At 42.9% G+C, this 26513-nt stretch overlaps 1 protein-coding gene across 7 annotated transcripts in view; it reads left to right on the forward strand.

The window, feature by feature from the left end:
* VOPP1 (VOPP1 WW domain binding protein) overlaps positions 1-26404 on the forward strand; it is a 63843-nt gene extending 37439 nt beyond the window's left edge. For 4 of the 7 annotated variants that reach the window (XM_052699025.1, XM_052699028.1, XM_052699026.1 and 1 more), the window contains 4 exons: positions 2467-2525; positions 19137-19176; positions 21467-21603; positions 25967-26404. In XM_052699025.1, the coding sequence (XP_052554985.1) occupies positions 2467-2525; positions 19137-19176; positions 21467-21603; positions 25967-26148 (418 nt within the window). In that variant the 3' untranslated portion in view covers positions 26149-26404. Of the gene's footprint in view, positions 1-2466; positions 2526-19136; positions 19215-21466; positions 21604-25966 lie in introns of all 7 variants that reach the window. The other 3 variants (XM_052699022.1, XM_052699023.1, XM_052699027.1) reach the window with 2 other exon arrangements.
* The last annotated feature ends 109 nt before the right edge of the window (positions 26405-26513 follow it).

A 26513-nucleotide genomic window follows, 5' to 3' on the forward strand; every position in this document is an offset into this window, starting at 1 on the left:
ATGAGTGGTGCTCCCCAGGGGTCAGTATTGGTGCCTGTCCTCTTCAGTATCCTGACTGATGACCTGAATGAGGGGATTAAGTGCACACTCAGTATGTTTGCAGATGACACCAATCTGAGAGGAACTGTTGATCTTCCTGGGAGTAGGAGGTTCCTACAGAGGGATCGGGACAGGCTGGATAGCTGGGGTGAAGCCAATGAGATGAAATTCAACAAGACCAATTGCTGGGTCCTGCATTTTGTTCCCAGTACCCCCAGGCAACATTTCAGGCTTGGGGCAGCATAGCTGGAAGACTATGTGGAAGAAATGGACCTGGGATGTTGGCTCACGTTTGGCTGAACGTGAGCCAGCAGTGTGCCCAGGTGGCCAAGAAGGCCAATGGCATCCTGATGCATTATCAGAAATAGTGTTGCCAGCAGAAGCAATGAAGTCATCATCTGTCTGCACTCGGCATTGGTGAGGCTGCCCCTTGGGTACTGTGTTTAGTTTTGGGGCCCTCAGTATAAGAAAGAGATTGAGGCTCTGAAGCCTGTTCAGAGAAGGTCAGCAAAGCTGGTGAGAGGTCTGGAGCACAAGTCTTATGAGGAGCAGCTGAGGGAGCTGGGATTGTTCAGTCTGGAGAAGAGGAGGCTCAGGGGAGACCTCATTGCACTCTATAACTTCCTGAAAGGAGGTTGTGGTGAAGTGGTGGTGGGCCTGTTCACTCATAACTAGAGATAGGACTAGAGGGAATGGCCTCAAGTTGTGCCAGGGGAGATTCAGGTTGGAAGTTAGGAAATTTCTCCAAAAGAATGGTCAGGTGCTGGAATGAGCTGCCCAGGGAGGTGGTGGAGTCACCATACCTGAAGATGTGGAAAAAATGTTTAGATACCGTACTGAAGGACGTTATTTAGTGGGAATTATTGGTGTTACGTGAACAGTTGGATTGGATGATTTTAGAAGTCTTTTCCAAACTTGGTAATTCTGTGATTCTATAAAATTTGAAGACAGCTCTCTGAACACCAGCATCTCCAACAGAAACCACAGAGCCCTCCTTCAAATCCCTGCATTCATTGCAGCATAGATTTGAGAAGGGAACAAAGATTTCCCTGAAGGAAAAAGTTCTAGTTCTTCCGTCAGAACCAAAAGGTGTGCTTCTTGGAGCTGGTGGGAGCCTGTCATAGGATTGGTAGTCAGACCTGATCATACGCACCAGCATTCTCTTCTCCTACTCCCCTCTCTATACTTGTCTTAACAATTTAATCCATAGCAGTTTGTCTTTAGGGGCTACAATTGATCCATCTGTGATTTAGCTCATCAAATGCTCATTAAATAGCTTGTAGTCTTTCTTATTCGTGAGGAGTAAGAATCAGTGATCTAAAACCACTTAACTGGATTCACTTAGTATTCTGGGATTCTGGGAGGCTAGTAAGCTTACATGAGTTATGATCTAAAGGTGAGCTGCCAAGTGAACATGAAGAATGATCCAAGTGCTGCTGATGTGCAAGTGCTCTCTGACCTTCGGTGTCAGGTGTGAGCAGCGTGGAGAATTATTGTTAAAATCCCAGGAGAGATTTCTTGCTGCTCTGTGGAGGTATCCCAGAATCCCCAGTCTGTATGTGATCAGATAATGCAGTTTGTGGTGGAGCTTCTGAAACTATATGTGCAAGGGAGGCACCACTTTATGCTAGCACTGTCAGCAGGATATGCAGAAGTATTTTCTGCCTTGTATATATAGTTTGAGCTTGACATTTGTTTTTCTTTTTTAAGCGTTGCTATTGTTCTGAGCTGCTGTCTGCACTCCAGCGGTGCCTGTGGTGATACGCATTTCTCACACCGCCTGCATCACCATACCCTCCCCCCGAGAAAATGCCTGTCACCATCCCTTAGCAAAGATATGCTGACAGTTTGCAAAAGACAACAATGGGCCTTCGCTGCAGAAAGCAGTTTCCTTTCCCAGGTCATTAAATGAACACTTGAAACATTTCCAAGATGTAGGAAGGTGAAGTGGGATCTCTGTTTTGTTCCTTTCCAAGCTTGGCTCTGCATGTAGAGAATTCCGTGAAGATGGATAATTTCCTGCATTTCACTGTGCAATCTTATGCCTTGCATTTTAAACTCAGCATATGATGGAGATCTCTTAAGTGACTACAGCCACAGTGAGCTCTTAAATTCTCCATATTCTTTTAAGAGACCACATCAGGCAATGCATGCAGTGCACAGTCTGTTAACTATGGTCATGAATCATGTTAACCTTTGAGGCCCCATAGACAAAGCCCACCGTGAAGGATCTGAACCTGAACAGGGCACGTCACAGTTCAGATTCACTGAATTCCCAGATGTATGTTTTAAGATTGCAAAGTCTTTGGGAAAAGACACCTTTTCAAATTGCTCAAAATAACAGTATTTATAAACACTCAGTGCTTGTGTTTATAATTGCACCTTGTTCTGTGTAAATATTAATAAGGTATTTTTCTTTCTTTGTAGTGTACAGAGGCCAAAAAGCATTGCTGGTACTTTGAAGGGTTATATCCTACCTATTATATGTAAGTAGTCATCACTTTCCTTTTTGCGATTTCTAGTGAACAAGAGATAACTAGATTCTTTCAGCTCTTAGAATGTTATTCTTTCATGGATTATACTTTTTCCATCATTTTTTTGAGATCTTTTCCCCGTCTAATTTAAAAATGAATGTGCAAGAAATTTTATTTCCTCACTTTCCCCATCTATTCTGATCTATTTCCCCTCTAATTATTAAAAAAAAGAAAAAAAAAAGTATACAGACTCATTTCCCCATGCATTCAGATGATCTTTCCAGTTGAAAACAAAGTGTTGGATATTAAACAGCTCTCTTTTCAGAATGATGAAAGGAAACATAAGTGGAGCTGTGTGAGGACAGTTCTCTCTTTGTTTTGAACAAGGGAAGGTAATCAAGGAGCATACCAAGAGTATCTTTGTCCCTATGGTAATACTGCTGCTTAATTTAGGGATTTGAGATGATTTATTGTCTGTGGCATTAACTGTCATTTTGATGGGTGGTATCTATATTCATATCAGGTTTGGGTGTTAACTAAATGCCAATGAACTGTAGGTGCATGATTGAGGATCTTTCTAAATTGCAGTTTTTTGTTTTAAATTGCTCACAGCAACAATAAAGAGGTGGATGAAATGTATGAGTGGGCAGCTATTGTTCGTGTGTGTTTGGGGGCAGAAAGGAGATAAATGCGCTAGACTTGGGGTTATGTAACTTTATAATTGCAAACATCTTTTAAACCTAAGTTTAAAAAAAAATAAATGGGGTGAGGAGTATGTAGCAGCAACAGGTCAGTGTTACCTGAGCAAACTGTTCCCCGCTCACAGGTAGGAAATTACTGTAATTTCCTGATCTCCCCAGGACCCTTCCTCCTTTTTCTTCTCCACCTCCACTTCATCTGCCAGAAGCAGGAGAGAAGCGCTAGAGACAAAAAACAGCCAGGAAGCCAGGCAAGAAATAAAGCTCCCTGAAAGACAGAACCACTCTGTGGTTTAATTATCTGTGATCCTGAATATTAACTGCTGAGGAAGTGTTTTTGCCTGCAATTTACTGTCTATTTTTCATCTGACTGAAATGTTGAGAATGGCCTGAACTGTATGTACAAGACATAAAATGTTTCTGCATAAATGGTTGGCTAGAACATATGAGTGAATTTAAATGAAATGATTTTCTTTGCATTCTAATGACAGCAGGACTTTGGTTCCACCTACATTTTATTTTGTTGCAATGTGGGAAAGAAGCTGGGATGTTATGAATATCCCCCTGTAACTTGACGTTCAGGAGTGCATTATTCATCTTCCCCTTGGTGTTCTGCTTACATTGCTGCCCATGTATTTTTGTAGTGTTTGTTTTCCTTGTAAATATAAAGGGGAAGCTGCTTGGATTTTGGTTGTTAGCTCAAACTCTTTGTGCCACAAGTAAACAGATACTGAGTCTTGTGGAAGAGGAAGTGTAAAGGGGAGGCTCAGTCTCTGCAATAGATCTGATGCACGCAAGGTTGCTTCTTAATTGGTTTCCATCTGATTACCAGTTTACTGTGGTTTTTTTTTGTGCACTGAAATGGATTACTTTGCTGAAAAACAGTGTTTATTTTCTAGTCCATCAAAGAGGCTAACTGAAACTGCACACAGCTTTGAAGATGGGAAGGAAGACAGTTGTGAATTAAACAGAGAACTGAGAAAGGGATTTTATATATATATTTATATATATATGTTGTTGTTACAAAGATTTGAGAGATTTTATTTTGTTTTTTAGCATGGAAAGAAATCTGTTGTATATTGGCTGTCAGGCAAGTCAGAAGAATGCAAACTGTAGTTATGTTTGTTGTGATAGTTACTACACGTTGGGAATTTTTTCTTTTGCTCTGATAGGCTTGCTCAATTATCTTAATCCCAAAAAGAGCCAGAGGAGAGTCTTTAGCTTTCTTTATTCAAATAAAGAGAGAGACTACTGGGGGCATTTCTCTGTAGGCATGTCTCTCAACCCACCAGAGGTTGCAGCTTCTTTTTTATCCCCTCTTCCTGACTACATTGTTCCTTCTCCATTCTTCATTGGCTGAAGTACTTGGAGATTACAGCTTCCTGATCTGCCTAATACATGTTCCCCCTTGTATGTGTATCATATGTTGCATGTGCAGTTAACTTTATGCCACCCAGGGCAGAGAAGTTAATTGGCCTATTAAGCCTGTGTAGTAAATTTCAAATTCCTAAGTTCAGGTTATTGATTGACCTTTGTAACTGAGGCCTTATTTGGTGAGAGTCTACAGACATCAAACAGAGAGGAGTTTGCAAGCCTGTGCCTAATTTGTCTGCATGGACAAATTTGCAAGCCTCTACTATCTCACTTAGCATCCCGTTTTCCAAGGTATTGCATAAAGGTGTGACACTGTCCAGTGCTGGACAGTTTAAGTAAATGGAAAAAGGAAGGGGAAAGTGGTGGGATGTATGTGCTCAGTGGTTATTGTGATGATGATGAGCATCTTATTGACACCATTATTTTTACTGTGATTATGAGTTTAAGTGAGGAAGAAGAAACTCTAAAGAAAGGCGGTAAGAATTTGGGGATGATAAAGCTCAGAGGGTAGATGAGGGTAAATTTGGAAAGAAGCAGGGAGAGGCTATTTGAGTGTGAATAAACCCTGTAAGATTAAAGGGGGAGCTTGCACCGAAACTATAGGGAATCAATGCCTGGAGTTTCCTGATTTGTTGCTTCTGCAATTTCATTTCTTGCTAGATAGGATCCCTTGCTACTTCCTACCTGTGCTATCTTTTCATGTCTGCATTGTGAAGGAGATACACAACACCAACCTTAGTGTCCTAGGACAGTGCCCCGTTGCTTTGGCATTTGTTTTACCCATGACTGAGTTAAGTCAACTCACTCATGCCACAGAAACTGGAATTTTATCAATGTTCATAAACATCTGAAGTGCTGGTGGGACCAAACTCTGAAAAGTGGAGCACAGTGACAGTACAAGGGCAGCACAAATGAACACACAAACGTTCCACGTGAGCATGAGAAGGAACTTGCTTACTTTGAGTGTGACACAGCACTGGAGCAAGCTGCGCAGACAGGCTGTGCAGTTTCCTTCTCTGGAGATTCATAACACACCTGGACACTTACTTGTGTAACCTACTATAGGGAGCCTACTTGAGCAGGGGGGTTGAACAGGATGATCTCCAGAGGTGCTTTCTTACCCCAGTGATTCTGTGATGTTTCTCTCATTTTCTAAACTTTTCTACGTTTTCTGTGTGAATCTGTTTAAGCTTAAGACAGCTTATTTCAGAGTGGAAACCACCATGAAAACTTGCAAGGATTTTTAGAGACACATTGCTGTCTGGCTATTGATGAAGTGAATTTCCAAGAGAATTCTTAGTTTACTTCTCTAACCAAACCAACTGGTTGTCTGAGTCATGAGATACTGTCACTTGGTTACTTTTGTTTTACTTTAGCAAAATATTTATTTCTAAGACCAGGAAAAAGAAGTGAATATAAAATAAACTCAGAAAAATATTAGTCAAAAATCCACTCCTGTGCTGAAAAAAAATTAGAACATACTTGTTTAGATGCACCGAAGGCAATTCAGAATTGAAGCTGTGTCATGGTTTTAGGATTTTGATTATCGGTATTCCACACCGTAACATGTAGTGCACTGGGAGTAAAAAGAGTTAATGTTCCAGTTCCATGCACTGGTCTGGAAGAGAAGAACTACATTCCCCAGAACACTCTGTGTTCAGAAACAAGATATAACCCCTGGCAAAGTCACGAGACCTTCCCTTTCTTTTTTTTGTGTCTCTTCCCTGCTGCTCAGCCTGACAGCACACATCGCCTCAGCGCTATTGTAAGGCCTACAACTTTCAGCTTGTGGATGTACACAGTGTACCCTGTGTATTGCAGGGTGAAGTATGTTCCAGATAGGACTGACTGTTCCCATAGATCTTCACGGTTTATTTTTCCTCCTGTTGTTAGCTACCTTTGCATTTAACAACGTGATAAATTCCAGATGCTAGGCCCTGCATTCCTCTAAACCTTTCCTTTCCAGACTTGGTGGCATTTTAATAAAGCAACACAAATGTTTCTGAGTGTAAGTACGTGTCCGGAGATATGGAAATACCATGGGTAATGTTTCTGGGTCAGTGAGGTAGTCGCATGCAGTAAGGGGTTTGGGTTACTTCGATGGAGAAAAGAATTTTGGCATTATCCAGCATAGTTTTATTATTTCAAATCATCCTGTTGAATAATGGTGTGTTGAAGTTCTTAATGATGTGATATGCTAAGAGAATAGTCAGGAAAAGAGGTAAAGGTTCTCAGGATATCTCCAGTCCAACCTCCTGCTCAGAACAGGTCAGGGTTTCTCAGGGTTTTATCCAGTTGGGTCTTGGAAAACTTGCAAGGAAAGAAATGACACAGCCTCTCTGGAAAGTATGCTCTGTCCTCATGGTAGATACATTTTTTTGCTGCGTATCAAGTCAGAACCTCCTTTGCTTCAGTTTGCATCCATTATCTGTGTCCCGCACTGCACCACCAGGAAGAGCCTGACTCCATCTTCTCAGTAACCTCCTGGCGCCTCACAGGTTGCTCTTGGGTCTCTTTGAAGCCATTTTTTCCTAGATTGAACAAGCTCACGTTCCTCAGCCTCCTCACAGAACAGATGAGGCCTCTGAGCCTCTTTGTGGCCCTCTGCTAGGCTTACTGCAGTTGATCAATATCATTCTTTTTACCAGGGCCGCAAAGTCAAATATATTATTTTAGATACGGTCCAGCAAGTGCTTGGTGAAAGATGATAATTACTTTGCTTGATTAACTCACTAGGCTTCGGTTGGCCTTTATTGCTGCCATGGCACACTCCTGGCTTGTGTTTAGCTGGCTTTTTAATGTAACCCCAAGGGCCTTTCCAGCAGAGCTGCTCTGTGCAAGATGTTTGTCCTTCCCACAGGCAAAGCTTTTGCATTTGTCTTTGTTCTCTTTTATGAGGTTCTCTCAGGCTGTTGAGCTCACTAGCTGATCATCCCGAAGTTTACTTTTATCTCATGCACTTGGTGAGTGTATCTTAATTCCATTGACACGTTTGTCAACAGGATGACTTCAGATCTCTGCAGCACTACCAGTGGCTTTTCATTCTCTCTGGGGAGAGTGTGACCTATAGGCCACTGTCCTTTGAGTCCTGCTGTCCTACTAGTTGTTTAGGGTTTTTTTAAACCCGTCCAGCTCTCTGGCTTGTCCAGAGTCCCTCAGTCTGAATAGGAGCGATTTACCCTTAGTAAATTCATGCCATCTGTTCGTAGTACCTTTCTTCTCCTTCATATGCCCATAAAAGTGTCTCAGGAGAACTTGGTCTTTGATTTTTTAAAATTATTATTATTTTGCCAGCAGCTGATGTAAGTATGATTGGCTTATGGATCTCTAGATTGTCCTTTTGGCCCAGGTTAAAGATGGGAAAAAATTTGCGTTTTCCAGTGTCTCGGGATCTCACCCCAAGAAGTCTCTGACTTTTTGGAGATGCTAAAAAGTGTTAGGACGTTTGCCAACTCTCTCTGTGTCTTTGGGTGAAGCTTCTCTAGTCCAACGGTCTTGTATGTTTATGTAAGTAACCTGTGACGTGATCCCCATCATTGCCCAGGTGGAACAGGTTGCCCAAGCTGGCAATTCATCATCTCCAACACTACCTATAACCACAGAGACTTAGGAGATGTTGCTAGTGAGTTGAAAAAGGCATTAAATACTTCAGCCTTATCTGCTTCTGCTGTCACTAAATCACTCAGCAACAACAGAGGGTCTGTGTTTCCTTTCAGCTTTTTCTTCCGCTGCTCGGGTAGGTGTGGAAGCTCTTCTTGCTGCACTTTGGTGTCCCTTGCAGTTATCAGTCGTAGGGGACATTTGGCTTTCTTAAAGCTATCACTATTTGTGCATGTGATGTTTTCTAAACTCCTTTGTAGCCTGTTTCCTTTGTAGCCCTTGTTCCACCTCCTGAGCACTGAGTCTTTACACTGGAGCTAACCAAGCCTGTGTGAGTATGTTTTGGAGGGTTACTGGTGGGCTTCAACATGAAAGATCTTCAAAAAGAAACAAGGGACCTTTATTTGGAAAAAAATGCTATAATTGATGGGAAGGACAGATGCAGCATAGAGGTGTGTCATCTTGTAACCTCTTCTAGTTCTTATCTGACACGGGAAACTGAATTAATGCTAAAAACATGGGAAGACGGAGGTGCAGTATTTTTGGGCTTAAATGATTCTGCAATAGAAAATAGCTTACTGCATACAGCAGACAACTGGAAATGTACACACTTATGTTAAATACTGTTTAATTTTCCTTTTGGAAGTAGTAGGAGAACTTTAATATAAATCTTAAACAAAAAGTGTTTTGAACATGAAGAACAGGGAGGTGATCGTCCCCCTCTGCTCGGCTCTTGTGAGGCCCCATCTGCAGCGCTGCGTCCAGGCCTGGGGCCCCCAGCACAGGAAGGACGTGGAGCTCTGGGAGCGGGTCCAGAGGAGGCACTGAGATGAGCAGAGGGCTGGAGCAGCTCTGCTGTGAGGAAAGGTTGAGGGAACTGGGCTTGTTCAGCTTGGAGAAGAGAAGGCTGCAGGGAGACCTCATGGTGGCCTTCAGTGCTTGGAGGGAGCGGATAAACAGGAGGGTGTTAATAAATAGAACGGCTGTTTGTGAGAGTGGGTGGTGATGGGACAAGGGGAATGGTTTTAAACTGAGACAGGGGAGGTTTAGGTTGGATATGAGGAGGAAGTTTTTCATCAGAGGGTGGTGAGGCACTGGCACAGGTTGCCCAAGGAGGCTGTGGATGCCCCATCCCTGCAGGCATTCAAGGCCAGGCTGGATGTGGCTCTGGGCAGCCTGGGCTGCTGGTTGGTGACCTGCACACAGCAGGGGGTTGAACTGGATGAGCACTGTGCTCCTTTGCAATCCAGGCCATTCTATGATTCTATGATTGTTTGATTCTACAAATATTAGCAAGCATCTGCAATGTTCAGGAGCAGCCAATTCTTTTTGTTATTTTGGAGAATGCAGATTTTTTGCTGTGGCTTTTGAAATAAATCTATTGTGCATTTCCACTGATTTCCTTTGCTGATTAATTTTTGTTGCATTTGTTACACGGTCATATTCATTTGGGTTTAGAAGTCCTCTTTGGTTGCTTGCCAGTGTATAACAATATTTTTATGTTACCAAGAATCTGAAAAATGTTCCAGATAACAGTAGAATAGATGTCCTCCCTCATTGTTGCTCCAGGTGCTCAGGAAACAGCTCTTTTGTCAAAAGTATACAGGAGAACAGAGAAAACACCACAGTTTAGATATGGGGATGTTGCATTGTGGGAGTTAATTTCTGTGCTCCACATCCTGCTATGTTTACTGCTTTTAATTAAGTAAGCTTTTCTGATGATACACTCTGCTTTCCAATTGCAATTACAGTTGCAATAAAATGTCAGCAGGTGCGCTGTTAGGGTAGCAAGCCAGTTGTTGATTTGTTCTTCTGTTTGACTTCAAACCAGCATCGGAAGGAAGAAGGGACCACCTCTGCAGTTTTGTATGATTCCAGACACCTTGAATGGCTGGCAGAGTATGGAAACAGAGACCTGGATTTGGGCCAGGGTTATCATGTAGGAGTGAACATTTAGAGAAAGGACTTGTTTGCTTGTGTACATTCAACTCCAGAATGAAAGTACGTGGCTTATGTACTGAGAGAAGACAGTAATTATCAGGCCATCTGTATATAAAGGCAATAAAGCCCCACCACCTTTATTCATTCCTGTGTATTTTTAAACAGGTACAAAACATCACAGCTAGCTTCATTAGATCTGTGCCTTGCAGGAGTGTGTTCCTCACTTGAAATAAAGGGCTAGGATCCCTCAATGTTGATGGATCTGTTGATGTTGCAGTCATGAACATCATAATCACCCAGCTTCTGGATGCCTTGCCACACAGCTGAATTTTCTCTGATGTCTGTAGTAGTCTGTGCAGCCCGGGGACACTACCAAACTGGGAACCAACTCGCCTTAATAAGAATGGCTCTTGACAAAGGGAAAGGAGTTTTGTATCTCAGCTTTCACAGGCTGTCAGGCAGGTGACTTGCCCTGCTTAAGATCTGAAGCTCTGATCTCTCAGAAGTGGGGGCTGAGCAGATGTTGGCAGTTTAGTGTGAAGGAGGGAAAGGGAAAGGTCTCTTTTTGATATGCTTATCTAGGAGATGAGAACACTGAAACCCAGCTCTCCTCTGCTCACGGTGGAGCAGGAAATGCAGTCCTACTCCACCTTACCTCCACAGTTGTGACTTACCATGAGTGAGCCTCAGCTTTTCCAGACATAGCCATTTGCCTTGAAATATTCATCAGAGCATGAACTTTTCCATGCTCCAGTTAAGAATCCTGGTGCAAGGTAATTTCTTCTGTCTTCCTATTAGTGGGATGGGAAGGCTTATAGGTGATTTGAGCTCCAGTGAACTGCATCAAGGATCACTCAACCCTGAAGTCACCTTGATGCTTCTAAGCCTTTCTGCACAGGGAGACCTTGAATGAAAAGTGTGAAAGACTTGATGTACCTAACTAGAACAGTTGAGTGCCCTACTACTTGTCATTAGTACCCATGTACTTTTCTGTATTTGGTCCTGTGGTGGCCTCATGGAGAAAAAGATTTTCTATACATAAGCATATTAAAGTTAGGCAGATAGCAAATTCTTGCACGCCCCCTGCCTGCTACCAGCAGGCTGCTTACAGTTTCCAAAAGCAGATACAGAGTTAGATGCAGTAGGGATGCTTGACCATTGGGAGCACTTTGAGATACAAAGAACTAATGTTGTGTTTAATAGGGGGCTAGATTAATCAGAAGTCCATATTCCTCCTGGTATGAGAAATTTACACTGTCTTCTCCAGAATAGTAAGAACTGATACAGTCATGATACAGTTTATCTATGTCTTCCTTTTTCTAGAGCCTTAAATCAGGCTGTTTCTCTGCTTTCTTCTGCTAAAGAGAGGCCTGCAGCCCATGTTATAAAAAGAAAAAAAGGCCATTTGAGGAGTTGTATATCAGTAGATAAAGCCCAAAATCACAGGAGGAACAGAGAAAAATTCAGGCTGGAACAACAGGAGACTTGCTACCTTTGCAGAGTGGCTTTCCACTTTGGGTCTGAGAAGAGTGAGCTGAGGATACAGTAAGCCATAGGGTAGAAGGTTTGTGGGATGGCTGGTGTGATAGGAACAGCCGAGAAATGCTGCTCATTCGATCAGACAAGGTTTTACCATACTCTTCTGAGTTCCTGCATAAATACAGTGTTTATAAGCCCTTCACCTAAAGAATGAGAAATAATCCATTATACAGCTGTTGCCTGCTCGTATTTTTTGTATTTGTATGAAAGGCAGGGGTCAAGTATCTTGTCTTGTGAAAATTTTGTGTCAAAATCAACTCTGAGCAAATAACCAGTTCTGTCTCTGTTTCCACTCTGTGGAGAAAAAAAAAAAAAAATACCGAAAAGCCCCTTTCCTCCTTTTGGCCTTCTAGCCTTACATTGCCTGAAGTAGTTAAAAGCTGGGTGATTTATGATGTACCTGACTAACTGTGCCTCTGCTGGCTACCAGGAGCAGCATTTTACTCTCAAGTACCAGGTGTTCTACCAAGGTCACAACTGCATTAATCTACGAAGCAGTATATATTTATGTAATTTATATATTTATGTAATTATAAGCCAAAATCAGACCCATATTTTACAAGGGACTGTTCTTGCATGCACTCAGAAGTTAGCTCTGCTATGTATAAGAAAAGAAGAGAAACAGGAGCAACTCACCCAAGCAAAACCAATGGCTGTCAGAGGGATAAACAGACTGTTGCGCTTAGGTAGTGAGCCAGTGATTTTCAATCTACTTCAATTTCTGGGGCCCAAAATTTCATCAGGAGAGGTGCATACCTTTGCATAGCAAACGTAAGTAGTTGCAGTAGGTTTTCTTCTGTGATTTTCTGCGGTCTCCTTGAAATTGATTCTCTAAAAATTACCCACCCACATTAAGATGACCATTTAAAAGATCTCTCCTAGTCCAAGGTATCTTGTCTGTGGTGTATATGTGCGTAAGCATGCTCGACATGGATGCCTTAGGGTGCTGAGCACCTGAAAGTGCGGGTAGCCATGATAGGGTTGTGTCCTTCCTGGTAATGAGGCCACATAAGCAGACACTACAGAGACATGACCACCTCTAAGACTGAGGCTGGAAAGCAGATGTTGCCCATCACTTCGCTCCACCAGCCAGAGACATTGCATGTGCTGTAGTTCCTTAAGCATTTGAATGAATATCAATGGAGGGATGTGGCATTTGTGTTGTAACATCTTTCGGTTGAGAGATTAAACCACTTGCTGCTGAATAGTTGATTGGATAGCTGAGACACTTGGATTGGACTCAGTGTTTTCAGGAATGTACTCATGAACTTTCACATGGAGTGGGCTGCTATAGAAAAAATTGATTCCTTGAGATAACTTCTGCACCCTACTTGTGATGCTAAGCTCCTTCCTTAATGCTCAATTGCTCCTCATCTGGTGGTCTTTCCCATATCTTCAGTCAACCACATAGGTCTTTCCTTGTGTAGAAGTAGAAGCAGTGGCTTTGTTTTGAAAACTCCTTTTTTACTGAAAGATGGGAATGCATGCACAGAATTGCATCACAGAATTGCAGGGGTTAGAAGGGACCTCAAGAGGTCATCGAGTCTTCCCTCTCCTCCCAAAGTAGATTCCCTGCAGCAGGTTGACAGGGTGGCATGCAGGTGGGTTTTAGGTATCTTCATAGAAGGAGCCCCCCCACCTCTCTAGGCAACCTGTTCAGTGCTCTGTCACTCTGACAGAGTTTGTATGGAACTGGTTGTGTTACTTTTTCTGCCTGTTGCCTCTTGTTCTGTTGTTACAATGAGACCCAATGATGCTTGCTGAGAACACAGAGCAGGGGAAAAAAAAAGACAAAAAAAACCAACTTATTCAGGTGTAAGACTTTGTATTACATCCAGAATGGCATTCTCTCCCCTAGTATAACCACCTCAGGGCTCAGACCTGCCTCATTTTCTGCCCCACTCTACGAGACATAATAGTTATCCCATTCCCCTTTGAGTGCCCACAGAGCCTTTTACTATAGCAGAAAACTTATTCCTACCGAGGAGGCCTTTAACGTGCTGATGCTGAAAAGCAGCAACACAGCCCTCCTCCCCCCAGCAAAATGGTGGAGCCAGCCTCCCAGCCCTAAATGAGTTAATGATGGTGAAATAAACTTGATAGAAAAACAACTTCCCCTCTTTCAGTTTTTCTGTACACCTTCTGTTGATCCTCATTCCTTTTCCGTCAGGTCCAATTCTAAGGTTTATGTCAGCATGGCCCTATTGAGCTCAGCAGTGTCACTCCTTAATCTTAGCGTAACCAGGCCTCCAGGCTTCATCAAAATTGTGTTTGATTGTCACCTGGTGGTGTTAGCTTCCTTTGTTTTCCTGTCTGGTTTCCGTGCTTGATTTTTCTCAGTTCAGCATTACTGTATCCCGGCTGAGTTTCAAGACAGGCAGCTGAGTTTCAAGCAGACAAAAACAACTGTTTTTGACAAAACAAAATGTATTTGTTCCTTGAACAAGCAAATGTATGCAGATTTCAGCTGTCCACCTCGATCTGTTAACAGTAGCAGACTGAGCGGCTTTCATTACCAGTGTTATGAGGCTTTCTTAGCTTCTTCTGATGCTATTAGCCATTTCCCTCAAATCTTTCATTTCTTAGTTTCAGTCTGTTGCCACACAATCCATTGTGTGAACTTAATTCTTGCTACCAGCAAGGGGTCATAAATGAAGCAGCAATCATTTAACTTATCGCTGGCATACAGTCTTCTTTGGAATTACAGTCAGGCTCATGTATAGGACGCTAGTTAGAACCCACGCAATGTACTGCATCTAAAGGACTTTTGGTTGTTGTGGAGGTTTTGTGATTTTCTTTCCTGCTCACTTCCTCTGTCCCTGCATTCTGAGCCAGCTTTCTGCCCCTACATGTAGATTAATAATTTGTGTTTTGTTTTACTTTTCCAAAAGACATTGCTGGTCAGACATTTCAGTGTTAAATTAGGTTTTGGCACGTATGACACCAACAGTCTAGAGAGAAAAACCAAGAATAGTGCAGCATGCATTTCAAAGGAATTGTTTTTATGGGGAGCATGCTGTCGGAACCACTGTGACCATACAGTGCACTGCAGACTGTAATCCTTTCTTACCTTTTTAACTTCTCTGGTTTTCAGCAAGTGCCAATCAGGGAATTGTTTTTAGATGCAGTTCTTTCCCGCAGCAACTCTGCTGGGAAGGAACTTGTTCATCTGTGTAGGAGCGGGTATAAATTGAAAAGAAATTCTGGACCGTTTCACTGAGTGGTTGTCATCTGAAGAACACATGTAAGCACAGGGCTTGTTTTAGGGGCTTAGGCCGTACCTTCACATAAAAATTCATGCTTAGAAAAGAAAAGCATTTGGCTTTGTGGTTTAAGTGCAAATCCATACAAAAAGATTGTTGCTGTGATCTATTGGAGTGAAACTTTGATTCCTGACACAGCAGATCTTTGATGTGCTGGCAATACCAGTAATTAGAGATGGAAATGCATTAATTTCACTCTTCTGAATTATGAATGAAGAAATGTACCTTCTAGCTCATCAATCACTGGCAGGGCCATTTCAAAAAGAGAGAATGTATGCTTTCCAAGTTTCAGGTTAGCACAGCAATGAGTGCCTCATCCTACATAATGGATTAAATGTTGATCAATGAGACAAGCATTGCCCTTGGGAAAGGAAGATGTCATAGATGTCATCATTTATATGTGAAAGAAGGAAACTGGCTTTAGCATAGTCTTCTGTAGGAGATGCGCACAGGCCAGACCAGATTGATTCTAAAGCTCGTTCTTCAGGAACACAGTTCTGTTGTAACTTGCACGTTAAATTTAGGGAAGACAAAACCCAAAATACACAGCTGACAAGCAGCTCTTTTTTCTTTTTTCTTTTTTCTTTTTCTTTTTTTTTTTTTTAGGTAAAACTGCCTGAAAGTTTTAATCCCATATGTGAGGCAGACAGATGTTCCAGGGGGCTGAGTAGGGGGCTGTTGAGATTGCTGGGTGGAAGACATACCAGCACTGTGCAACACCAGCTCTTCTCCGTTAGGAAGAGCCAATGCTCAAAGATAATAATTTTAAAAATATGCCTATCAGTTCACTAAATATAGATGTGTCTGCTTCGTTCTTCTGGGCTAGTGTCTTAATTCCTCTGGGATTTGCTGTCCGGTAGCAAAAGATAGAACATCAAGAGATTGATCATGCTTAAGTATGTATGTTGCTCTATTAATAAGCTGATTTTATTATCTTCTTTTGCCTGCAAATAATAATGTCCTTTATAGGTAAGTTAATTTTGTTGTAATTTAGGATCAGTGTTGGTAGAGTCTGTGTTGTTTTTTTCGTGGCACACTGAATCAAGAACAGAAGAAAAGCAGAGCACTCAAGCAGTACCAGAACAGCAGTTACCAGCAAATGGCCATTTGTTCTTCAGTCTGCTTGGGCAGCCATCACCCTGGGATCGTGATATCACACTTGATTCCAGACTCCTACATACATGTTTTCTTACCCAAGGCGGAAAAAAATGAAGCGTTTGTTTCATTTTATGGGTAAAAAGTGTTAGTTTTACTTGTGTCAGATTTCAAAGGGATTTCCCTCGAGTCATGATGATGGTTTAACTTCAGAGATCGACCCAGGAGGTGCAGTTTTCAGACTTGGCTCAGTCACCGTGCAAAGCTTATTGGCTACAGTAAGATGGAGTTTCTCTAAACATAGCTGCAGGGAGAGACTGTTCAATTTTCTTATCTCATTTTCAGCCATTTGAAAGTGCTGTCATCTTTGTAGGAGACAGAACTTCTTGACGGTCTGCTTGTTTGCCATTCAGTGGTCTTAGGAGCTTCATGAACATTCAGCAGTGGAGACTTTATGTGACTTTATGAGACTTATTGAGACTTTAAAAATGATGCTGACTTGTAACCTAGATACCTTAGAGTTAAAAAAAAAAAAAAAAAAGTAAACAGTGAATTCAGGTGCTCTGCTGAATTGTACAGAGAAAAAAAAAAATTATTATTATTTTTTTTTCTTTAATTTTGGTTATTGGAATGACCATAGTTACAGATTTTAAAATAGCCTTTTCCCATCCCTTCTTGCTCTAGAGAAAACAGATGCAAAGTAAGCAAGGTAAGGATCAGGGAGGAATGTGTGTAGTCAGTCTTGAGAGACTCTGGTTGGAGACTAATAAAGCCAGGGTCTTGAGGCTTAGTCTGGGAAATTATGCTGGGGCTTTCAAGTTACACAGTGCAGCATCCACTTGCTCCCAGTTCCAGTTGCGTGCACCCTGCACATGGAGGCACAGCTACAGAATCTTCAGATCCTTCTGTTTTCTGGCCTCAGTTGCCTCAAGAAAGGTTGCAAGAAGGTTCTCCCCTGGTGATGCAGGGAAACTCACTCCCTGTCTCTCACAAATCTGAGCACAAATTGCTCTTTTAAAATGCATAGCAACAAGAATTGGTGAGAAGTGTTTTTATTTACTAGCACACTTGGCCCACAGAATAGACCTCCAGCTCCTTCCTGCCAGATTTACAGCCTCCTATTTCCTTTCTGCTTTTCTGACGCATGCTGCATCAGCATGGCAATTTGGTGGGCAGCCTGGTTTCGTTAATGTATTTAAGACTGGTCTTGAAAGCTCCTCTTGGGTTGATCCCCTTAGGGGGAAGTGTAGAGCAATGCTTAATTTCTTGGCTCTGATAAGACCCAAGGTTAATGCTGACTTGCTAAGTCTTACTGGTAGTTCTGTGATATTTCAGCCGCCGTTAGGATCAAGGCAAGCTTTAAAGAAGAGATGTTGGAGACTGGAGAGTTCAGATTCAGGAAAGTGGGTATTTTCTCTTCTGGCTTTGGCAGCTAGTTGTGCTCAGTTCCCAAACAGTGTGTCTGAGTACGCAAGCAGACCTTGGTGGGCCGATCAGAGTATCAGATCCTTAGGCTTATTACAAGAAATCCTGTCTGCTTGTCACTGGAAGAGCGCACACTTCTTTCCCTTGCAAAATGGTGATTGTGTGTTCATAGTGCATCTTCTCCTGCCCCCACTGCAGGCTGAAGCCTTTGTAACTTGATGAATATTGTGAGTGGAGGCACATTAATTGAGCACACAAACATGTAATTATCCATACAATTAGCCAATTGATTTCTTCTTTTTTCAGCTTTGCTTACAAATATGGGAGCACAGTTATTTAGTTGAGCAACTTATCTGAAGCCAGAAACTTAATTAACATACAAAACATACAGAAGTAAACGTTGTTAAAAAGATAGATCTACTTGTGGTACCCACCTCTTTCCTTTTGGTGTGTGATTTGCTAAATCTGAATATTTTCACCTAAGGCTGTCACGTGGTTTCTGCCTCACCTCTGTCCTTTATACTGCTGCACATGTGGCATGTTTCCTTGTAGAAATGGCACTTTCTGTAGAAATTGTTCAGAGGTTGCAATTAACCCATGTGTTGGCTTTGGTCGGGAAGAAGCTGTACCTTGTGCTTGCTATCAGATCAGTGCTACAATGTTTTTAAAGCTGTTTCATTCCCATGAAATGGGGAATGCCTACTAGCCTTGTAGGAAAGCCTACTGAAGTAATGGGGTTGCTGACAGTTGCTGTGTGCTGCAACTTCTGGAAAGTAACAATGGCCTTTAAAATTGTCTGTAATGGTGCACTTGAAGTGTTACTGCATTTGGAGTTTTCTGTGCTGGGAAGCTGCCACTTTGTGGAGAATGAAGGATCTGGCAGTTTTTACCTTGCAACTCTTGTCTTTTGCAGTGAACAAAACCCAAAATTGTTCATGCTTGATGTCTGCAGCACTTATCCTTGTAGTTTGTCCTGTTACGTGTCATTAAATACTAAATTCAATTGTTTTGAGTTGGCTTTAAAAGAAGTGTGTGGAAAGGCAGTTTCAATAACAGGCAGTTTCAGTAAGGTACGAAGCTTCTGAATTGTGGCCATAGTTGTCCACATGTGAATCCCAACCTTCATCCAGCTGGCCAAACATAGTTTGCTGCTACTCAGTTCAGTTTGACCTTGTTCCTAGTGGTAGCTCCGAGATCTGACACAGGTTGACAGACTCAGCAAGTGAGTGTGTGAGAATAGAGATGTGAGGAGCACGGTACAGGTTTAAGTGCAAAGTGATAGCTGAGTCTGATTCTTTCTTGTTCTGCAACTTCCTAGACCAGCAGCAGCTCTGGGGACATTGTCAGGGTGCAGTTTGTGTGTGTCAGAGTAGATCAGGCTGGGGCTGGCTCCTTCACAGCCCGAAATAGACAGCGGTGCCTGACATAGGAAGAGTGCAGCTGTGCTCTGTGCCAGCAGGCAGAAGCTGCAGATTTTGCCTCCTAGGCTCAGGGTAGGGTTGTAAATAAAGCCTCTGGGGCTGGGCTAGCAGCATCTGTGTTGTTGACTGCTGTGCAAGTTCAGGCTCTGTAGCGTCAATTTAAAACAACTGAATTTGCTGGAAATGTTGAGTTTATATTCCCTTCCCTACTCTGATGCTGTTTATTCTACTGTGAACAACAACCACCTTCTTTCTATTCCTGTGCAGATGTCGCTCCTATGAGGACTGCTGTGGTTCGAGATGCTGTGTAAGAGCCCTCTCTATCCAGCGACTATGGTATTTTTGGTAGGCCGCAACTAAATTCCGGATTGTAATGTTTCCAGTGTCCTGTTCTTGTCTTGCTTGTAGGCTCAGAATCAGGGTATCGCCAGCCCTAGTGATGTAAAGTAAAAAAGGTACAAGTGTGCAGTAATGTGCACGCATAAATGAAAGGGCTCCTTTTTTTCAGTTATAATCAGTTATATCATGATTTTGTAATACCTTAAGCAGTAAAAAAAAATTTTCTGATGAGTAGAGGAAACACTGGAAAAGGAGGATACTTGTTTCAGGTTGGCTGTTCTCATTTCTGCATCCCGTTGGTCTACACAGCCAGTGGTCTCACATTTATCCTTACACCCATCCCAGCTACTTCCAGATGGCAGCATTTGTCCATTTTTGTTGGGCACTAAATTTAAAAATTTTTTAAGAAGATTGCATAAGGAGAGTTGTGCATTCATACAGGGTTTAAGACAGTCTCCGTGCTTCATGTCTTGAACATGTCATGACAGTTCTCTGTATTGAGGCTTCAGTTAAAATGAGAATGTCACTGGAGGTGACAAGGGAGAAGAAGGCAGAAAAGTTTAAGCTTGTGAAACCAGCAGCTCAGTAATGTGGATAAACCTTAAACTAATAACTTCTATATGCATAACAAAAAAATAAGGTAAATTCTTTTAGAGAGGAACTTTTTAAAGCGCTTGAATAAAACCTTCTCATTACAGTAGAGAGGAAGCAAAAGCTCTCCTTGAAAACCTGATTTTAGGCATTTTTTTATGTAGAATTTGAAGACTGCTTTAAAAAAATCCTTAAAAATTGAAGTGAGTAACTACTGAAAAATAGGAGCCTTATATAATGTAGAGATCTCCGAAAGCTGGCAGTGGGATTTCAGAGTACAATCCTTATGGATGTAACTGAGGAGTTCTGCATCTGCATCCGTAGAGTAAAATTGTGAATTCGCTTTCCTATTCAGAACAAATCCTTTGCAGGAACACTGCCAAAAAGAAATGTATTAATTTTGGCTCAGGGAAATAGTTCCTCATTCTGCTCTTGTGTCCACTGCAGAAAGAAGAACAAAATTTGATCCTGTTATAAAATGTATCTTAGTGTTGTTCAGCGCCATGGCTCCTCTCAGGCACCTGGGAGTGCTCTGGAGGAGATAAGCATGGTGTGTAGGCTTGCCTCTGGCCAACTTAAGGAGGAAAAAAGAATAATAAAATCCATTTCTTGCATCCAACCCTTCCAAAAGTGCACAGTTATCATAGCCTCCCTAGCTTCAAGGCCACAGTCACTATGATGTCTGATAAGTACTCAGATTCAGAAAAAGTCTCTATTCAAAGATGAAGATCTCCTGAGGCAGGGCATCTGAGCTGGGCAATCATCAGGAGGGGTTAGTCAGGTTGGAAAAGAAGCAGACAAGAACAGAAGCAAAATGATGGCCTTTTCCTTAAAAATATATATCTTGGCTAGGAAGTACAAAGCAAAATATGACATGGCTGTGATTCTGTCATTTTCACTGTTGAATGCTTCTGCTTGAGCTTGAGTGTTAGCTGCCATATTTTCCATGGGAGTCAAAATTACAGTTTTACTCATTTAAGAGCATAGAATCATAGAATCCTTAGAGTTGGAAGGGACTCTTAAAGGTAATCTAATCCTGCTCCCCTGCAGCGAACAGGGACATCTACAACTGGATCAGGCCGCTCAGAGCATCTTCCAGCCGGGCCTTGGATGTCTCCAGGGATGAGGCATCCACCACATCTCTGGGCAGCCTGTTTCAGTGCCACACTTACACCTAAGTCTAACGCACTCTTCTTTGAAGAGCAGAATTAGCATTCCTCTTTGTACAGCCAGTCCCCCTAAAATCTACTGACTAGCTTAGATGCTCTAAGAGCTAGACTTGGGTCTAGGGTATGCAGCTTGAAACTGTATGGGCCTAGCATTTCAGTTTCACAATCCAGTGTCATAAGTCAGATAAGAATCTGAACTTTCCAAAAGTTCAAGGCACTTCATTTCGGATTTGTGTTTTATATGCCAGAAAATATTCAACAATAATACAAATCACAAGAAATGTCCACAGTATGTACATAAGCAACTCAAGTTATAGCTATCTCAAATGACATAGACAACCCATCCAACCTTAATGATTCTGTGATTCTGTGATTTAAGAAACCCTGATAAGAGTTATAGATTGTTGGCTGATAGATGGTACTCTGTTGTTGAACAGTCTCAGTTTGAGAGCTCCCTGAATGCAGGTGGGTTTTGATCTCCTTCTTCTCCTTGCCTAGGTTCCTTTTGATGATGGGAGTTTTGTTCTGTTGTGGAGCTGGTTTCTTTATCCGAAGACGGATGTACCCTCCTCCACTTGTAGAAGAACCTACTTTTAATGTGTCTTACACCAGACAACCAGTCAACACTGCATCAGGTCAGAAAATGTTCATCAAACAAATTTCACCAATTTCTTACATTTGCCAAGGTATTGAAAAAGCATGTTTTTGGGGGGAGAGTGTTTGTATTTGAGAACTGGGGGATTTTGAATAGGAATTGCCCTGCACTGACCCACTCAGTCACCTCCTGTGATGAGTGAAGTTCTGCCTTCCAAATGGTACCGTACAGCAGCAGTGCACAACAGTATGTATGAGACCCAGAATAGCAGGACTTCTGTTGTGGTTCCTAGTATCTTCACAATAGTGTCCCCGTAAATGGAAGGAGGATAGTGAACGCTCACTTTGCAGTGCAGATGAAATGATGAATACCCAAAATCAACAGTGATATCTCCTCCATGTGAGGAATTTGGAAAAGAGAGCTCTAAGTATCATTAAATATAGTTGGTGAAATTTGACAGAGGGGAAGGAAAGCCAAACACTGTTCTTCCATTTGTCTTTCATATTCTGTGCTGTTTTTTCTGAGATATAGTTGCCCTTCACCCTTTGTTAGTCTGATTGCTGGTCCATCATGGCTGCGAGCATCAGGAGGATCCACATAGTGATGATTCCTCTGGCAATACTGTTTTAAGTTTCTTATTTCTTAGACTTAGGTGTTAGAGTCCCACTTGGGAGAATCCTGCAAAATAAGACTCACCTGTAAGGAGATGTTGGCACCTTGGGGGAGCACTTAAAATCCATCTGTCTCTAGTTGAAATACGTGAGGCATTGGGATCATATCTGAGTGGGCAATTGGGTATTTGTCTCTTCCCCATCCCAGGAAGGCCAAAATGAGATGCTTATCACCACGCTGCTGATGGCACACGCCTCTGCTAGTGCTCATCCATGAAAACACACATAGGCAGGCAAAGTTGGTATACTGACATTTCTCCCCCTGGGCTGTCCTTTCGTCACAAGACGGATTAAAGAGTGCTGAAGCCAGAGGGTAACTACCTTTTCTGACAAGTTTTTATGAACTGGTGATTTGTTCTAGTTTTACACTGCTTTGGAAGTGTAAGTAAAAGGCAATATTTTTCTTTGAAGAGGAGATCCCGCTGAAAATGTGGTGCTTCAGACTTCTCTTGAAAGAATTGTTTTCTAAACCATTATATCTCCATGCCATACTAGACAACCTGCACAGAAAACTATCGTAAAAGCCATTCCGGTGAGCTGTGACAAGCATGGTACAGAGACTGGAGCATTCAGGCTCTTTCCTCCATCATGCCTGCAGTTGGACACCTGCATGCAGAGTGCAGACTTTGGAATGCTGTTTATAACATGCTCTTTTCTTAAGAGCACATTCTTAAGCATGTGCTCATAGACATGCATTTCTCCCTCTCTGTCACAGCTCTAAGTGAATAAAAATGTTACAAACTAAGACTCCACTCACTCTTTTATATAAAAAAAAAATCCCAAGTTGTTTTTTGTTGTTTTTTTTTTTCCTAAGGATCCTGCAGCATCCATTCAGCTTTTTTTTTCTCATTTCACACATTTCTCCATAGAGTGAGAGTTTTCAGCAGTGGAGGGATGGGAGAGAGCTGAACTAACTGGAGGATATTCCTAAGCCTGAAAAATAGCTCCAAGATTAAGTAAACAAGGAGTGTCATTGGCTGGTTTGGTGAATTGGTGAAGCAGATTTAATTTCAGGACATCATTTTAGTTTTTCATAACACCTCGCAGAATATAATTTGTGGACAAGTATAAAATAAGCACAATATAACACTTAGGTAAACTGCATGCTCCACCTATTTCCAAGCTGTTATTACTGCTGAACTGTTATTACTGGCACCTGAGCTGAGCCTACCAATTTTTCTTCTACTTTGTTTAGCTGAAATTTTATCAGTCTCACAGCAATCCTGGATGTTTTCCACATTCGTGGAATCACAGAATGGTTTGATTTGGAAGGGACCTCACACCCACTTCCAGCCCCTTTGCCGTGGGCAGGGCTGTCAGCCACTAGTTTAAGTTGCCCAAGATCTGATCCAACCTGGCTTTGAACACCTTCAAGGATGGGGCATCCAGAGCTTCTCTGGGCAATCTGTCCCAGTGCCTTACCACCCTCTGCCTTACCACTTCTTTCTGACATCAAACTTAAATTTCCCTTCTTTTAACTTAAAAACATTTAATCTGTGCTGAGCAATCTTGTCCCACTTTGTTAGCCAGCAATAATTGATTTCAACTTAGATTTTTGCTTTGTTTACAGAATCACAGAATGGCCCAGGTTGGAAGGGGCCTCAAGGATCACGAATCTCCAACCCTCTGCCATAGGCAGGGCCACCAACCTCCACATTTCACAGCAGCCCCCAGGGCCCCATCCAACCTGGCCTTGAACACCTCCAGGGATGGACAGGGCATCCACAGCCTCTCTGGGCAGCTGTTCCAGCACCTCACCACTCTCTCTGTGAAGAACTTCTCCCTGATATCCAACCTAAATCTTCCCTCCCTCAACTTAAAACCATTTTCCCTTGTCCTGCTCTTTCCAAGAATTGACTCCCCTCCTGTTTGTAGGCTCCCTTTAGGGACTGAAGGCTGCCATGAGGTCACCCCTCAGCCTTCTCTTCTCCAGGCTGAACAAGCCCAGCTCCCTCAGCCTGTCCTCGTAGAGGAGGTGCTCCAGCACCCTGATCATCTCTGTGGCTCTCCTCTGGACCCTCTCCAACAGCTCCCTGTCTTTCTTGTTCTGGGGGCTCCAGGCCTGGACACAGCGCTGCAGATGGGGCCTCACAAGGCAGAGCAGAGGGGGACGATCACCTCCCTGTCCCTGCTGCCACTCCTCTTCTGATGGAGCCCCAGGATCCCATTTGCTTTCTGAGCTGCAATGCACACTGCTGGCTTATGTTAAGCTTTTCATCCATCAGGACCCCCAGGTCCTTCTCTGCAGGGCTGCTCTCAAGGACCGCTCCTTCCAGTCTGTATGGATGCCTGAGATTCCTCCAGCCCAAATGCAAAACTCTGTACTTTGCTGTGCTGAACCTCATCAGGTTCACCCTGCCCACCTTTATAGCTTGTGGAGGTCCCTCTGCATGGCATCCCTTCCTTCCACTCAGCTTGGTGTTGTCAGCAAATTGCTGAGGGTGCACCCAATTCCACCATTGCTGTCACTGATGAAGATGCTGAAGAGCACCGGTCCCAACACAGAGCCCTGGGGGACGCCGCTCGTTACCGGCCTGCACCTGGACACAGAGCCGTTGATGACCACTCTCTGTCTGCGGCCTTTTATCCAATTCCTTATCCATCAGGTGGTCCAGCCATCAAATCCACACCCCTCCAATTTGGAGATAAGGATGTGGTGAGGGACCATGTCAAAGGCCTTGCTCAAGTCCAGCTAAATGACATCGGTTGCCTTTCCCTTGTCCACCACTGCTGTCACTCCATCACAGAAGGCCACCAGATTGGTCAAGCATGATCTTCCCCTGGTGAAGCCGTGCTGGCTATCTTGGATCACACGCTCATTCCTCATGTGATCGAGCATGTCATCCAGGAGGATCTGTTCCATGATCTTCCTAGGCACAGAGGTGAGACTCACTGGCCTGTAGTTCCCCGGGTCCTCCTTGCTCCATTTCTTGTAAATGGGAGTGACGTGACCCTTCCTGCAGTCATCCAGGTCCTCACCTGACAACCGCGACTTTTCAGATATGATGGAGAGCGGCTCAGGAAACACCTCAGCCAGCTCCTTCAGAGCCCTGGGATGCAGCCATTCAGCCCATAGACTTGTACACATTCAGTCTCATCAGGGGGTCTTGGACTTCCTCTGCCCTCACAGTAGGGAGGGATTTACCACCCTGGTCCCCACCTGGAGATTTAGGGATGCAGGGCTCAGGGACATGAGAAATACTGTAATCCTGGCCACCAGTGAAGACTGAAGCAAAGAACTCATTCAGTACAGTTTACTCTGTGGCCATATTCCTCCTTAAAGGGAAATGTTCTGTTTGAGATGTATTCTGATGTACAGGAACAGTATGCTACAGAACACTTTGTGATGTCCTTTTTGTCTGAGAAGACTTTCCACCTCAGTCAGGAGCTGCAGTCCATCTGGGATCTCAAGCCTCTCCTTTCTGTATTGCAGCAGTTCTTCTGTCTGGAGAGCAGAGCAGGGTATTTGGTTTTTTTCAACTGGTATTTGGTTGTTGTTTCGCTAAGTTATTTCTACAGCATGCAAAACTGAAACGTTTTGGTGAAATCTCAGTAAGTGAAGGTGGTCCTGCACTGGGATGGGAGGAATTTAGTTACCTGTCCTTACTCCTATGAACATGTGGAGAAGAGTTCTCTGAGTGTGCAGAGCACAGGCACACTTTCTTCAGCCCTCTAGGAATGTGGCTTCTACCTGCTGCTGTTGTTGATGCCTTTTCTCTCTTGTTATTTCAGGGTCACAGCAACCTGGAGTGCCATATTACACAGACCCAGGCGGACCTGTGATGAATCCCATGGCGATGGCTTTCCATGTCCAGCCCAATTCCCCCCAAGGAAACCCGGTTTACCCTCCTCCACCTTCCTACTGCAACACACCACCTCCTCCATATGAGCAGGTGGTGAAATCCTCCACATGAGGACTTTGTGGCTCTGACCTGACTCTGGGAGAAGAAGGTGCCATTGCAAAACAACCAGGATGGTGGGCATCTGCCCCTTTGAACATTTGCTAGCTTTCCATGTCCTCTCTCCCTTCCTATCTTGCACCTTTCCTCATTAAATTTCCTTGCAAAGGGGTGATTTTTTTGCAGTAGAAGTGGATTTTTTCTTTGTCTTTAAAATGAAATAAGTTGTCTTTGTAATGCTTTTAATGGAAATCTATATTTAAAACCTGTATGTCTTTCTCTTTATTTATTGTTTGTTTGACGCACAGTTGTAATTACATTGTGGCAGACAACCGGTAGCAGTTCCTTGTGCCACCCCAGATTGATGTGCATTCTCCTAA

The sequence above is a fragment of the Tympanuchus pallidicinctus genome, unplaced genomic scaffold, assembly GCF_026119805.1.
Source record: "Tympanuchus pallidicinctus isolate F22 unplaced genomic scaffold, pur_lepc_1.0 scaffold34, whole genome shotgun sequence".
Taxonomy (NCBI): domain Eukaryota; kingdom Metazoa; phylum Chordata; class Aves; order Galliformes; family Phasianidae; genus Tympanuchus; species Tympanuchus pallidicinctus.